Source organism: Hesperophylax consimilis, chromosome 16 (genome assembly GCF_061612785.1).
Source record: "Hesperophylax consimilis isolate HC1 chromosome 16, BYU_Hcon_1.0, whole genome shotgun sequence".
NCBI classification, from domain to species: Eukaryota; Metazoa; Arthropoda; class Insecta; order Trichoptera; family Limnephilidae; genus Hesperophylax; species Hesperophylax consimilis.
Window position 1 is genome coordinate 26,004,379 of NC_142851.1, and position 17,330 is coordinate 26,021,708.

At 37.3% G+C, this 17,330-nt stretch overlaps 1 protein-coding gene across 1 annotated transcript in view; it reads right to left on the reverse strand.

The window, feature by feature from the left end:
• LOC149416944 (luciferin 4-monooxygenase-like) overlaps positions 1-17,330 on the reverse strand; it is a 38,709-nt gene that overhangs the window by 4,179 nt on the left and 17,200 nt on the right. The window contains exons 4-5 of the mRNA XM_089641079.1: positions 13,724-13,898; positions 10,534-10,809 (exon numbers count right to left, since the gene is read on the reverse strand). Of these exons, the coding sequence (XP_089497205.1) occupies positions 10,534-10,809; positions 13,724-13,898 (451 nt within the window). The remainder of the gene's footprint in view (positions 1-10,533; positions 10,810-13,723; positions 13,899-17,330) is intronic.

The following is a 17,330-nucleotide window of genomic DNA, read 5'->3' on the forward strand; positions in this document are numbered from 1 at the left end:
TTAATTCAGCTATAAAAACTCTACAAGCAAACCATTAAAAACAAGCAACAAGCAGGTGTTTGGTTTGCATGAAGAATATTATGAAAGTTGGTGCTGTGGTCACAGATGGATTAGCAAATTAATAATCACCTTTTACAGTGGGGGAATTGATGAAAGTCTCGTGTAATGGACTATAAATACACTATAAAAATACAAGTCACAGACTGGCTTCTGTTGCCATAATATTACTTGAATGGATTTAAATGTTTATTTTGTCTCAGTCACAAACTTCATAACATAAAAAACACACAGTTGTTATTATCAAACAAAGAATGACTTGTAATGATCTTGAATTGAAACTATGTACTGACCAAGGTTCAACAATTCACACATAAAAAGATATTGTTTTTATCACTTTGACTTTATAGACATAAGATGTATCTGAAGATTTGAATAAATATTTTCATTGGCTTTGTATATTTTTTATACTATTTCTAGATATCATCGCCGTAGATGTCAATTAATTTTTATTTAATGAATAAAAATGATAGGCATGACTAATGATCGTGAAGTTTTGCCAGATTTTTTGACATTATATGAGGATTAAACTTAAATACCCTATAATATTAACACATTGCCGTCGGGACACGGCATTTGCCGTTTTTTCGCGAACTGTCGGTCAACTGCGGGACACGGCAAATGCCGTTTTTGTCGACTGTCGGTTTTTGGCGGAAAACGGCATTATACGGGTTTGTTATCAGCGTGAAATAAAACGACTTGAAGAGTAATTTGCTACCTGGCTGCTAGGCGACACTCTGTCGACGTTATTTGAGATGCCTCGTCCGGATTAGCTAGTGTGCCGCTTGCAAAGGCGTGGCCACAAATCTACAGTTTTTATGCGATCTCAATCTCCAGTTTAGTTTGAGTCATTTCACATATTGGACTATTTTTCACACCGCTCGCACTGTTTTGTTTACTGTTTGGTATTTTATTATTTGAATATATTATCATTGTATAGGACTTTATCCCAACAAAAATGTCTTTACAAGCCAATGATACATGCACTTATGGTGTGTGATGGATTATCAACATATGAAGTGTACAGATTCCTTGAAAGAATAAATACTATCATTCATAAGTGGAATGGGCTCTTCAATTAGGCGAGGCAACCGCAAAAGACTCTTTTTGACAAGAAGAAATTAAACTTATGAGTTATTGAGTGTTCGCCTTCGGCCTTAGGCGACACTGTTTAATATTTACGCGATCAGATTTAACACATCCAGCGATTGTAAAATTGCGGGCATGGCAAATATATATTATTATTTATTATACAACTATATGATATAAATAAACATGTTATCTTTTACATGGAATTTTCAAATATTGAATATTGAAAGCTATTTACTGAATTAATATCAGGTTTGTATATTCAGCTTTGAAATGTGGTGAAATTATGATGTAATCAAAGCAATTATAATTTATTTTTGATGATCAAATGTCATATATGATTTCTTTGAAAATTTCAATCGAAAATATTATTTGGTTTAGAAATTGTATCAATTTTAAGAAAGCGATATATTTTTGCGCTAATCGCGAAAAACACCCGCTATAGGCTAGAGTCTATTGCTTGAAGCGCCCGACTACAATGTGTTAATATTATGTCCAACTCCAGTAATATATTGGCAATATCAAAAACTCTAGTCGCTAGAGGCACTAGTGTAGCATAGTGACATTTCTTTCAATGGCGGCAAATTGAATATATTTAGTACTTGGTGGCGGTGTTTTGCGCTTCCTATTTTATTTTGAGATCAATATTGATAAAAAAAATTCTGTGCGTGTAGTTTACGGATGTAATAACTACAGACAACAAAAACACTTGAAATAGTTTTTCAGGATGCAAAAAAAATTGAATTAATAATGGTTCATCGGGTGAGATGTGGTCAGAATGTGCCTACCCAGTAGCTGCGTGGTATGTCAGATCGGGAGAGGTTGGTTCGGGGAGACCCTTTGACCTCTCCAACTGGTCTCTCGACTCATTGCCTTGTGTCGCAGTGAGAAGGAAATATTCATTTGTCCGTCACACCTGGACATACTGATCCTTAAATTCCTACACAACCCTCATACCCTTTGCCTTCCCAGAACTTCCTCCCCTTCCTTTCCTTAAAAAAGATCCTCCACACAGCTTCCTAAAAGATGACATAGGCCCTGAGGGAAATTATTTTTCTCAGGGCGTCCTTACCACATGGCGTAATTGATGGGGTCATTTATTATTGTGCATACGGAGCCATTTGAAAACCATTAATTTTGAAGTAAAGTTGCTACAACTTGGTAACAAAGGCGCCGCGCCGGTTCACCGCGAGTGAAAGGCTTTTAGCAGATGCCAATTACGCTTTCATGAATATCCTTAGGCCGAAACAGTGGCTAACTTTAAGTACAAGGAGGATGCATTTCGTGTCAAAAGCATTTCCTTTCATTTCAATATGGAATTTATAATTTGTCTGTGTTATTTAGCGGTGGATTCACTAAATTCTAGAAGGCTTTATCTGATAACCATTCGGAAGTAACGATTTCATTAAGTGGGATGCCGCGGCGAGAATGATTTTTGGTGAATCTAAGTATTGTCGTATAACCCCACTTCTAAGGGATCGCCTTCACTGGCTTCGATGCCCTGAAAGAATAGAGTTTAAGATCTGCTTAATGACATTCAAAGCATGGCAAGGAATGGCGCCAACCTATATATCGGAACTATGTGTCCGACAAAACTTAAGCAATAGACAGTTACTCTAAGGTCAGCAGATCTAGATGTTAGTAATCGTCTAATCAAACTTTCTAGGTCAAATCGAGCCGTTTACTATGATCGCTCTTTTAGTGTAACAGGCCCGCTCATCTGGAATAGACTTCCCTCAGCTCTTACTAATCTCCAGAATTTGGCTGAATTTAAACGGGCTATTGTAAATTTTTTTTTTTAATAATATAAACAATAAACAATAAATACCCTGTGATATTATTTAGCCCTCATTAAAGCTTACATAAATAGAATTAATGATAGTAATTGTTATATTTTTTTATCACCTTTCTAAACCGTCAAAGACAGAGTTAACAGCCGCTTTAATATTTTTTTATGCATGAGAAAAAACAGCAATAAGGTTGTATTATTTTTAGGTCACCTATTTTTTCGACCTCTATAATTTATCAATATAAAATAATAAATATTATATTTCACAAAAAAACCGTTAAGAAAAGAAAACCAAGACAACTCATGTCGCTGGAGGTATAATTTAATACTATAGGGTATTTGCTACAATCAATATGTACTCTGATACAGTTTTTTTTTTTTTAACAAGAGTCCAAACTGCTCCCAACCGCCTGCAGCCAGTGAGACTGGCATTCACAATTGGGGTATCTTGTGAGGCTGAATGTAGCAGGGAGGGAAAGGAGATGGGGAAGAGTAAGGTGGGAAAGTACCTGGCTATTCAAATCTGCTCACCAAACACGGCCAAAGCCATTTCAAGCAACGTTTCAGTTCTGAATGGCGTTCTTACACCAGGGCGATACTGAGAGTATCTTCCACTCATTTTTAATGAGTAATTTGTGAAATAGCACAAATTAATCAAATAAAATTTATTGGCGCACGCCGGGATTTGAACCCGCGACCTCCCGCTTGCTAGTCGAGAGTCTTACCCCTCGACCACGTAGGCCGTCCAGGAACGAAGCTTTTGTGATCTTTCTGAAGCGGTTCAAATTATAGGCTGTACCCAACTATTCAGTTGCGTTGTGTAATGGAAAAATATTTTTAATTTTATTTGAATAGAATCATCATCGGATATCTACATTTTTTACTTCAAATATGCTCAGGAATCACTGGTTAAAATCCTTCAGGTATGTGCTGTTACAACTTGTATAATGCCGCTTCTGTCTCAAATATGCTAGTTGCGCGTGAGGTTTAAAATTGAATAGCCTTAAATGTGTACCCTTCACCCCCCTTTGCCCCTTGTCCCCTTTCCTTGATCCGGGCCCAGAGACAAGGAGTATTGTTATCAGGTGTTATCGTTGCATCTTACCCGCGAACATTTCGTGTCATATTGAAACCCGCATATGTTGAACTCGGCTGTGATCATTTTGGAGCACAATCGTCCAGTGAAACGGTTTTACCCGCCGCAGTGAATTTCACTGTGTTTTTTGTTTTGTGTTAAGTGTTAATGTTAATTGTATGCAAACTGATAAGAGAGCAGAACCAGCGGCTTAAGGAGAACGAGACCAGGGTAAGTCTTTTGGCCTTTCCTACTCATTTTCCTCTCGCAAAACACTAAGGCAATTCAATTCGTTTTTATTTGTCTTAGTCTATATCGCATCCGCATTACCGCAACCCCCCGCACAATTGCGTACGAAAGATTTCCGCACAACCATCAAATTGGTCCAATTTCGAACCGGGTTATATTGTATTACTTTCGTTCGCAATTGCAATCTATAATCATTATTTGTACCAAAATCATGGCATTTGCATTATAAATGGGTTAAAATTTAGTCCGTCAAATAGTTATATTAAAAACGAATTACATTTAATTCCTCGTGGCAAATTATAGGTTGACAATAATTTAATCGTGTATGTAGGTACCTGGTTTAACGCAAGGAATCGTATTGTGTAAGTAGGTACTTGTATTCAATACTGAATTCTAATAATACGAGTACATACTTCGCTAGCGTTAAGTACGTAGGTATGTATTAACGACCTCTAATAATAGTTGGTAAACAAGAATAATAATAATTCAGTTGTTATTGAGTTTAATTTGGAAACACTTATCAGAAGAATTGTTTACTTTAATCAATTACGCTAGCGTTAATTAAATTATAGCGTTATTTAAATTATAATTAATTATTTGGGTTAATTATTTATTGCTAAATACATAATGGCTACTAAAGAAAAAAAGTTGAAACTACCAAGACTACTAAGACCCTTTTCAGAGGCATAATCTGCATGCTTTAGAAACAGTTCTAGGATACGTTATTTTGGGATCAGCACCAACTCGGGTTGAGGATAATGTTAGCGTATCTTGTTGTGCCATGCTAGAAGAACCAGATGATATTTGTCTCAAAAGATTTTGGGAATTAGAAGAGGTAAACGTACCGTCTATTAAAAGTCCTGAAGATCGTGAATGTGAGGAAATATATCAAAGAACAACCACAAGAGATCCTGAAAATGGAAGATATATAGTAACTTTGCCATTTAAAGGGGATGTTTCAACCCTTGGGGATTCATTTGCAATGGCAAAGAAACGTTTTTTATGCCTTGAACGTAAATTGGAAGCCTCTCCAAAATTAAGAGAAGCTTATAATAATATTATCAATGAATATTTAGAGAAGGATTATTTGACTCTCAGGACTTCAAATGAAGGAAATGAGATGCCTTCATACATAATTCCGCACCATGGAGTTGTACGAGAGGATAAAATCACGACCAGTTTGAGAATAGTCCTGGACGCTAGCGCAAAAACAAGCACTTCCGTGTCATTGAATAATATTTTATATAGTGGGGAAAATTTACAGGGAAATTTATTTAATATAATTATGAATTTTCGTGTATTCCCAATAGCTCTTTCAGCTGATATACGCAAAATGTTTTTGTGTATAGGAGTGAAAGATAGTGATCGGAGATATCAACGAATCTTGTATCGCTTCTCGCCCAGCGAAGATATTAAAACTTATGAGTTTAACCGCGTTTGTTTTGGTCTTACATCCAGCCCATTTCAAGCTTTACGCACTATCAGGCAATTGGCCTCCGATGAAGGAGAAGCTTTTCCTGAGGCTAAGAAAATTATTGAAGAATTTTTATATATGGATGATTTTGTATATAGTATGGAAACTGAAGAGGGTGCAAAGGAAACGTCCTCTCAGTTAATCGCATTATTGAAGACTGGCCAATTTGACCTTGTCAAGTGGACCAGCAATTCGCAAAATGTTCTGGAATCTATTCCAGATTCGCATCGCTTATCAGCGATAAAGGAATTTGATGAAGTAAGCATGCATAAAATATTGGGCTTATACTGGTCACCAAATTCCGATTTATTCTCGTTCGTCACTTCTACACCTAAAACAGGTTGTACAAAACGAAATATATTGTCTTGTGTCGCAAAAATATGGGATATTATGGGCTTCATCGCGCCTGTCGTTTTATATGCCAAGCTTTTAATTAAACAATTGTGGCTACACAAATGCGATTGGGATGATGAGCCTCCCGACGATATTGTAAGGATATGGACGCAATTCTGTGAGGAACTTTCCTCACTAAATAGAATACAAATTCCGCGCCATACTGGCATCACGTCCAGTAGCATCGTAACCATTGTTGGTTTCGCAGATGCCAGCGAAAAGGCATATGGAGGTATAGTGTATTTCCATGTCCAAAATCATGAAGCAATTTCAGTACATGTTGCTTGTGCAAAATCGAAGGTTTCTCCTGTGAAAATTGTTTCTCTCGCACGATTAGAACTTTGCGCTGCATTAATACTTGCAAAATTAATGCATAACGTAATAGAAACCTTAGAAAAACGCTTGAAAATTGAAAATATATACGCATTTACTGATTCCACTGTAGCACTTTGTTGGATTCAGTCTTCTCCGCACCGTTGGGGGACATTCGTGGCTAATAGAGTTGCTAAAATTCAATCTGAATTATCAGCTACCTGTTTTAATCATATCGCAGGCACAGATAATCCCGCTGATTGTCTGTCACGAGGGCTTACCCCCAATCAAATTTTAGATCACCCGCTATGGTTTCATGGCCCACCGTGGATGAAATTTAGGCCTGAACGGTGGCCCATTACCACATTTGATGTCAACATGGTCACAGAACCACCCGAACAGAAGTCTATTTCGTTAGTAATGACTTCTGGTTTAGAAGAATATGATATTCTAACCCTGTCAAAGCGCTTTTCCTCGTGGAATAAATTATTACGATGTTTGGTTTACGTATTTCGTTTTCTTAAGGTGTTGCCATATCGAAAATATATACGTGGGTCAGATTTAGAGTTCGTTGAGCTTAAAATATTGCGCGAAATACAACGAGCGTACTTTCCCGGGGAATTGATAAATCTACAACAAGGAAAGACGTGTAAACCCGTATTTCAACGTTTGAGACCGTTCTTGAATGACGGAATCATAAGGTTGGGAGGTCGTTTAGTTAATTCGGATTTAAATTATGATCAAAAGCACCCCATAGTTCTCCCGCGAAAGGATCACGTTTTAAATTTGTTGGTTGATCATTATCATAAAATTCATTGTCACTCGGGTCCCGCATTATTAATGTCTATTTTGAGGCAAAAATATTGGATACTGTCAGCCCGTAGTTTAATTCGAAATCGAGTACATAAATGCAATTCGTGTTTTCGGCTACGCCCTAAAACAATTGCACCTTTAATGGCGGATCATAGAGATTGTCGTGTCATTCAGTCTATAAAACCATTTACGCATGTGGGTATAGACTTTGCCGGGCCTATAAGGGTAACCGTATCACGCGGACGTGGAATTCGTTCTCAAAAGGCGTATATTTGCTTATTTGTGTGTTTGACAACAAGAGCTATACACCTTGAATTGGCATCAAGTTTGAGCACCGAATGTTTTCTGAACGCATTCAAACGATTTCTTTCTAGGCGTGGTCCTGTGTCAAATTTATATTCAGACAACGGAACTAACTTTGTAGGAGCCAAGAGAAAATTGAATGAATTGCACGCATTTTCGTCATCTTCACATTTTGGTGAAGAATTTGCAAGTATTTTGGCCAATAATAGAATAAGCTGGCATTTGAATGCGCCAATAGCACCCCACTTTGGAGGAAATTGGGAATCCAATATTAAAAGTATGAAGACTCATCTTTTTCGGGTAATAGGAGATCAGATTCTATCGTTTGAAGAGGCAACTACAGTACTTGCACAAGTAGAAACCATTCTGAATACGAGGCCATTGTGTAGAACGCTCTCTTCAGACCCCTCCGAGCCCCTTGCGTTAACGCCAGCTCACTTCTTGACGACAACTCCCTTAAAAAACCTGCCCGCCATGGAAATCCAGAAGGATAATTTAAACCTTCTATCGCGTCATGATTTACTCGATAAATTAATTCAATCATTCTGGAAGCGATGGAGATTAGATTACTTGCATACTTTGCAAGTACGTCCAAAATGGAATACTCCTACTAATCCAGTAAAGGTCGGCTTAGTAGTAATAGTGGGAACTGAAAACGCCCCACCATTACATTGGCCGTTAGCTATTATTGATGAAGTTTTCCCCGCAAAAGATGGAGTAATTCGTGTTGCTCGTGTCAGAACAGTGCTGGGATCTTACATTCGCCCAGTAATACGGCTATACCCTTTGCCAACTCAATAGTAGTCTAGTAGCATTAGGTTTAGTCAATGTAGGTTAGGAAATTTAGGATAACTGTAGGTTATGTTAATTTGTTTATATGATAAATGCCATGACAATGCGGTTTTAAAAGGGGTGATTTCGCACCCTTTCAAGGCGGGGGGGATAGTTGCGCGTGAGGTTTAAAATTGAATAGCCTTAAATGTGTACCCTTCACCCCCCTTTGCCCCTTGTCCCCTTTCCTTGATCCGGGCCCAGAGACAAGGAGTATTGTTATCAGGTGTTATCGTTGCATCTTACCCGCGAACATTTCGTGTCATATTGAAACCCGCATATGTTGAACTCGGCTGTGATCATTTTGGAGCACAATCGTCCAGTGAAACGGTTTTACCCGCCGCAGTGAATTTCACTGTGTTTTTTGTTTTGTGTTAAGTGTTAATGTTAATTGTATGCAAACTGATAAGAGAGCAGAACCAGCGGCTTAAGGAGAACGAGACCAGGGTAAGTCTTTTGGCCTTTCCTACTCATTTTCCTCTCGCAAAACACTAAGGCAATTCAATTCGTTTTTATTTGTCTTAGTCTATATCGCATCCGCATTACCGCAACCCCCCGCACAATTGCGTACGAAAGATTTCCGCACAACCATATGCTGCCTTTTTAACCCATGTGTAAGCAAGCATAAGACTATGAATCTAGTGTATTGGTCATATGAAAAAAGTAATAAATGCACAAAATTAATAAATAATTATTATCTTTGTTATGAGCCGATCTTCATCGCCATCATGGCGCTACATCCCGGAGTGGGATTTGACACCAGACTACAAATGCTCTCGACTATCTGTGGTATCGCTATTCGCCTCTATACTCTTCCACACATTCTATCTATCCTTTCCTCGGTCTGCCTTTGCGTAGCTTCCACTGGGGCACTTGTTTGGTCATAATTTTTGATATCCTGTAATCTTTCAAAATGTCCAGTCCATTCAGTCACTGTAGTCTCTTAGACCTGCAGAGTCTTACAATGTCCAGTTCATTCAGTCATTGCAGTCTCTAAGACCTACAGAGTCTTACAATGTCCAGTCCATTCAGTCATTGCAGTCTCTAAGACCTACAGAGTCTTACAATGTCCAGTCCATTCAGTCATTGCAGTCTCTAAGACCTACAGAGTCTTACAATGTCCAGTCCATTTAGTCATTGCAGTCTCTAAGACCTACAGAGTCTTACAATATCCAGTCCATTCAGTCATTGCAGTCTCTAAGACCTACAATGTCCAGTCCATTCAGTCACTGTAGTCTCTTAGACCTGCAGAGTCTTACAATGTCCAGTTCATTCAGTCATTGCAGTCTCTAAGACCTACAGAGTCTTACAATGTCCAGTCCATTCAGTCATTGCAGTCTCTAAGACCTACAGAGTCTTACAATGTCCAGTCCATTCAGTCATTGCAGTCTCTAAGACCTACAATGTCCAGTCCATTCAGTCATTGCAGTCTCTAAGACCTACAGAGTCTTACAATATCCAGTCAATTCAGTCATTGCAGTCTCTAAGACCTACAATGTCCAGTCCATTCAGTCACTGTAGTCTCTTAGACCTGCAGAGTCTTACAATGTCCAGTTCATTCAGTCATTGCAGTCTCTAAGACCTACAATGTCCAGTCCATTCAGTCATTGCAGTCTCTAAGACCTACAGAGTCTTACAATGTCCAGTCCATTCAGTCATTGCAGTCTCTAAGACCTACAATGTCCAGTCCATTCAGTCATTGCAGTCTCTAAGACCTACAGAGTCTTACAATGTCCAATCCATTCAGTCATTGCAGTCTCTTAGACCTACAGATTCGTCCAATGAATACAATGGTCTAATGCTCAATTAGTTTTTGAGTTTATGGTTATTTTAATTTTACATTCCATTTTCCAGCGTAGCTTAAAAGATTTTTCGAAGTATGGCAAATCTTAGAAGTTTTCAACCTGATCCACGCTGCTGTCGCATATATGATCCATCGGCTATTCCCGTACGCAAATGTAGCATAATATGTATGCATACTAAAACTTGCATTGTTTCGAAACGTTCAGCGTGATGGAATAGATTGAATTGGAAAGGCCTGCAATGTAAAGGTTAAGGCAGAATATCTACACATCAGCCTGTACTAAAAAAAATAAGTTTAATGGAAATAAAAAAAATTAAGAAAGTATTAATTCACAAAATATTCACCTTCATCTGCGTGCCGGGCACCACCATACCACAGCTGCCGTACTTGTAGGCTGCGCCGACATCGCTGTGCGTCACGGCCAGTGTGGTCTCCGTGAGGCCGTACGCCTGCTTGATGCACGACACGCCAATGCGCTCCGTCACGGCCAGCTGTAGCTCCTTGGACAAGGGCGCTGCGCCACACCAGATCTCCTTGATGGACGACAGGTCAAACTTATCCACTAGGGGGTGCTTGGCCAGGAACACCATCAAAGGTGGCACAAGCATTGTTATGGTGATCTGTGGAAGTAAATAAAACAATGTAATGGTTTGCGCTACTGAACAAATTTTGTATAAGAGAAACAAACAAGCGCCAAAAGCATATGAAAAATTTATTTATTGAGCGCCGGCATATCCATATGGTAATCTGAAAACAATCATTTCTGTTTGTGGGATATTTACCCTCGGCCAACTACAGAGGTCGTGGAAGCTCAGCATGTCAAAGGTAAAAATGTTGGTAAGCAGCAAAAAAATGTTTTAATTAAAATCTGTTAAAGGTAAACAACAATTTTTGAATTATAAAACATCGCGTGTAGCTAAAATTTGTGCAAACTTTATGAATACCCATTGTTTGTTTTCAATAACGATGGATAATTTTACTTTGGTAAAGGGGGGAGATTCTTTCAATACGGTTAAGAAACACTGCATTAAATCTACCAAAAGGACCCCCTTGTGGTCCCAAAAAACAAACGCCATGACATTTCCAGCTGAATGGTTCTTGCCTCGTCGTGAGTATCAATCAGTACGGCCTTCTCTGAATAACCTAACCCACTTTGTGACATGTTGTTGACTCATCACATCACTACCATAAACTTTCAAGAGCTTCCGTATTGTTCTGCAAAGTCAAAAAACGAGGGAAGTGGCGGGGGCGCACGACGACCTTTAAATTGGAAAAATTTTCTGTGACTGAACAAAATGGCTGACAAACAGGCGGGACCAAACAAACTAACCGTTAGATCCCCTACACGCCAGGTGCGCCAACTTCAAAACAAAAAATTTCCCCCGGCCTGAGGAGCCCTTGTAACCTTGCTTTCGGGATGAAAACTTATGTACATATTTAACATGTTTTGTAATTTTTTGGACACTATCGTAATTCTTTCTATACCCCAAAGATAAGCTTGCCGGTGTGATCTCTAAACCTACCAATTAAAAAAAAACTGATCTATGGCAAAATGACATAAGATCTTTCAATTACATTATATTGCTTTCGAATAACACAAGACCCAGAACCAAGTGGCGGTTAGGGGTCAACATTGATGCCATTTAAAAAAGGAAAGAATTTTGGCTTTTTTTGAGCAGCTTTTCTTCTAATCAATGGAGTCGTGGCTCACTGTTCTGTAGTAATATTATAATCTAAGTGAGTCTTGTTCGCTGTACTTTTTATTTGTGAATTCACTGCACAACCGCTTATTAGAGAAAACCGCCACTGGTCAGTACATCTCCCACAAGTCTAGGTTTTCGAAAGTTAGATTTAGGTTGGGATGTTTCAAATTCCATGACATTTTTGATGACCGTCAAATCGACAAACAGGGCAATTTTTAATTACAGTTGAACCTCGCTTAAACGAGCAACTCCCATAATAAAGTGATTCGCATAATGAGCAAAAAAAAATTGTAAAAGTATAACCCGCTCAGCAAGCGTCGTTTCGTACAACGAGCGACAAGATTTTTTAAAGGAACATGGGTATGTTTTCTCTTCAGATCGCAAGAATGTGATTCTTTAGACAATTTCTGAGAACATTAATAACTGCGTTCGGAAAAGAGGAATGGTTTCATTCCGGAGCTCGCAGGAATGATTTGATTTCGAGATAATTTTTTAGAACATCAATAAGTATTTGAAAAAGCGATGGTTTCTTTCCAGAGCTTGCGCGAAAGTTATTCTTTATCGGCATTATCATATTTTACATAATTATGCTCGTTAAGGAAATTCCACTGTATTGACATTTGAACGGTTCTTGATAAAAGCTGATTCTCAGACTGTTTCAGCTTTTGATAAAAGCTGATTCTCAGACTGTTTCAGCTTTTGATCAAATTGTGATCAGCTGTAAAGTGTAACGTCTATGTTATTACGCTTGTCGAAACCAAATTAAGGTAATCGCCAGGCCACAAATTATTTTAAGATCGCCATTGCCTTCCTTTTTCATTGCTATTGAAATTAATCGAAGAGAAAGGTGCACAAATAAAAGTAAACATTTAAAGGTTGAAGATCAAAGTCTTGGCTAAAGTTTAACACAACATTATAAATGTTTATTAATATTTTCACAGCAATAAGACAACTACTAAGGTAAAGGTGAAGAATTCATGAATTTATTCCATACTCATTAATGAATAATTTTCAGTGCCATTGACATGGTTTTGAATGCACAAATTAATTTTGAATATGAAAACAAAGGGATATTATGCATGAATATTAATTTCTGTTCTAATTTACATATAGCATTCAAAGATATGCAATTATTTGGGTTTTAATTTACATGGAATACAAAAGATGTCTATATTTATAAGGTCAAGTGATGATTGTTTGAACCTCTGCTAACAGATTCTCGGCCCGTCAGTGTTTATCTAATTTTCTGCTTGACTTGATTTGATCTAAATACTAATTGAGGATCATAACTTTCAAATAATGGCGCCATAGAATAAAGAAGAAAATGAAAAGTGCCTTTCATACAAATTTGAATGGAAACAAATGTTCCATTTAGCCCAACAGCAAGCACCCTGTCTCACTTAGGACGGGTTGTTTCGGAGAATTTGAACAATTCATCAAATTTCAACGTTCATTTTCGGGTTCTGTGAAAGACTTATTCAAGTTCTGTTTTTATATCATTGTAGGCTAGTTGCTTGACAAAACTGAAATAAAAACAGAACTTGAAAAAATCTTTCACAAAACTTGAAAATGAACGTTGAAATTTGATGAATTGTTCAGATTCTCCGAAACAACCCGTCCTTAGACTCTCCTGACATCGTAAATCTCCATCCAATTTGAATTTCGTAAACACAGTTTTGTATTGAAAATTTAATCCTCGATTAGGCAAATATTTGGATCACAAAACACACCCACAGGGAATTGCATGTGTTCTTCCTTATTCTATGAATGGCGCCTTTAAGAAATCATTAAAACTGAAGTCAGTAGAATTTTAATAAAAAAAATAATGCACCTTGTAGTCCTGGATGGCTTTAAGGAATGCTTCTTCTTCGAATCGGACCATGAACACGTACTGCATGTGCAGGTTGAGGGTTAGTAGGTGAGTGATAAATCCATAGGCGTGGAACCACGGCATTATCATCAACAGGCACTTCCGAGCCTCCCGGGATTGCTTTATTAACATGTCCCTGGAAAAGAGAATTAAACAAATATAGTACGGATGGCATGAAGATTGTTGGCGTTGAATTGGAATTTTTAGATGGCATCTCTTTGGTGGTAAAGATTGCTGGTGTTGATTTTTTTATTTTTGATAACATAATGAGTAAAATCCAGAGTACTCATAAAAGGACCAGACCCTAGACGAACCAAGAAACTACTCGATATGGACAGAAACTCGCTGAGGAAACTGGTAGGACTACTAACGGGACACTACCATCTCAGGAGACACATGCAGATATTGGGAGTGGAAAACACCAATAGATGCAGGAAATTTGAAGAGGATGAAGAGACTCCAATTCAGCTATGGTGCCAATGTCCTGCCCTGGTGGGAACTAGGCTCAGATACCTGGGGAGACATACAGTAGAACCAGAAGACATAGCCACATACCCAATAACAACCCTGGTGAACTTTATTAAAGGGACTGGGTTGTTGTTAAAGGAATGAGGTAAAATGGGAGATAGCACAATGGGCCTATGGCCTAAGTGCTCACGGGAACTACGTGTAAACCGTCTCCGCTTTAAGAGAAAAAAAAAAAAAAAAAATAATGATTAAAACCTCAAATTACAAAATTTAATCATTGAAGACAATATTAGCGATTTTTAAATAAAAATATATATTTTTTTAAAAGCATCAGCAGAATGCTGCCTGCATATTAAAAAAATAATAATAATTCAATGATAAAAAAAGTTTTTTTCTAACTACATATTATTTTTTTACACATATTGAAAGAATGTGACCATAGTGTGGTACCCCGTTCTAAGGTCACATTGTACATGGTTTTGTGTGTGACTTGTAAATTAGGTTAAGTTATTTTTGTAAGTATGTAAATTTTTTTAAGCAAGTTTTTGTAAGTGTGCTAGAATAGGAAATAGAAGAGAAAAATTATAAAGCATCTCTATCAATCTATAAGAAAAACATAACGTAGCGTTAATCTTTGTTGGGTTGCATCATTGTATATATATTCTTCCTTCACGTGTCCATTATCCATATCTTAAAACTTCTTTTGAAGTCGGTTATTGTCCGAATGGTTTTCATTGCAAGAGGGAGGATATTAAATAATTTTATACAGAAATATTGCGAATTTCTTTGTCCAAAAGTATTTTATTTGTAGGTTAGTGGAATGTATGTTGTAATGATCTTGTGAATTGATCCGAATTTGTGTGTGCAAAGTTATCCTGGTTTTGGAATGCGTAAATTAAAATATCTTTTGAACATAATTGTTTCAGAGTCATTAAATTCAGGGCATTAAAAACATATTCTGTAGGAGTTCTGATCGGGGCCCTAAATATAATTTTCAAAATTGCCTTTTTTGATAAGAATACTGTTTTTAAATTATGATTTTTTAGAATTTTTTTTTATAATATCTAAAAATACGGGATGGACGGTGAAATTTAGCTGGATTCATTAACTTTAAAGTGCAGTGAGAAGTTCATATGTTTCTGTAATTATATTTGGAGATATAATATTAATTAAATCGAATGGCCGAATCGAAAACTAAACACCCGGAAATTTCCGTCGCTATTAAAAACTATTTAAAAAGATACACCTAAAACATGGTTAAGATACATTGTTAAATAAAGGCATGCATGTAGAACTGCTTATGTGATAACTAGACATCGGATTATATGCATTTGCATATTTGCATATGCAAATGCATATAACTCTCTAATTACGACGTTAATGCATATTTCAGCCTTTTTTTCCCAAATCGTGCATATTTCGTTTAGCGGGAGGTATCATCTACGTATAGGGAGCTAGGTGACTCGGACGCTAGGGGCACGAGCGCGGTGGCTGACTGACTGAAACAGATTGTTATGCATAAATCACCTTACAAAAGCGTGGATGAAAAAATCTGCATGTTTGTTTCTGATGCTGCGCCATACATGGAGAAAGCTGGCCAAGCCTTTTTATCCAAATTTACTACACATTACCTGCTTAGCTCACGGGTTTCATCGCCTTGCAGAAGAGATACGGCAAGAGTATGGGAATGTTAATAAATTGATTTCCTCTCCGTCGCGTGTGCAGTCTTCTAAAGAGCAATTGCCAAATCTAGCATTGCCGCCAGAACCCATAATTACTCGATGGGGTACTTGGCTAAAGGCAGTATTATTCTATGCTGAAAATTTTGAGGCCGTAAAACAAGTAGTTGGGCAATTTGACAGTTCTGAGGCCATTGCAATTCATTCAAGCAAGCTAGCATTTGAAGACGCATCCATTAAACAGAATATCGCCCTCATCTCAACACATTTCCACAAGTTACCAGATACCATAAAAAATTGGAAAGAAAAAACCTTCCTCTAATTAAAGCAATAGAAATACTGGAAACAATGATCGAACTCGCCAACGCCCTTCCTAATTCAATATGAGAAAAGATTCGTAAAAAGTTAGACTCTATTTTGCTTAAAAACCCGAGTCTTGAAGGTATGAAGAACATTAATGCCTACATCAACGGCACAGGTCATACCCTGCCTAAACAGATATCTCCAGAAATGGCGCCAAATTTTAAATTTTGTCCAATGACGTCAGTTGACGTAGAGAGGTCGTTTTCGGCGTACAAATTAATACTGGGTGACAAACGTCACAAATTTGAGCTCGAAAATTTGGAAAAATACTTAGTTGTATATTGTCACAAAAACTATGCATAATTTTAAGAATATTTCGCTGTTTTTGTACGGTCTTTAATTAAAATATATAAAAATATAAATGGTTTTTTTATTTTGCACTGTGCATATTTTGCGCAAATCAAAAGTTTTTAGTGCATATTTCGGCCTTTTTTAGTGCATATTTGCATGCATATTTTGGCACTTTGTTAGTGCATATAATCCGATGTCTAGTGATAACTTATCAAATTGACAAACTGAATTTATAAATGAATGCTGCAGGTATGGAATAGTTAATTTATACATTTTGGAAAGAATTTTAAAAATCAGAAATGATGTAAATGCATGAAGATAATGTTCTGTGGTTGACTGTTGGAGGGTTCTAGGTAATAATGTTCCCGATAAAAATGTTCTCTGTCAAAATGTTCCAGTAAAAATATCCCCAGTTAAAATGTTCCCGGTCAAAATGTTCTCAGTAATAATGTTCCTTGCCAAAATTTCCTAACCTAACCTTTTGGTAAATTTATTTATTGTTCTTGTATTATCTGTTTGAGTTCTTTCCACTGTGTGACTATTAACTAGGAAAATTTTGGCAGGGACATTTTGGTAGGGAACATATTAACTGTGGATATTTTTACTGGGGACATTTTGGAAGGGAACATTTTATGTGTGGATGGTTTTATTGGGAACGTTTTGACAGGGAACATTATTACGGGACTTGCTGATGAAGACACAGGCAATGATACAACACCAGTCAAAAAGAAGTCATGTTTCATGTCACAACCATTATCTACAATAAT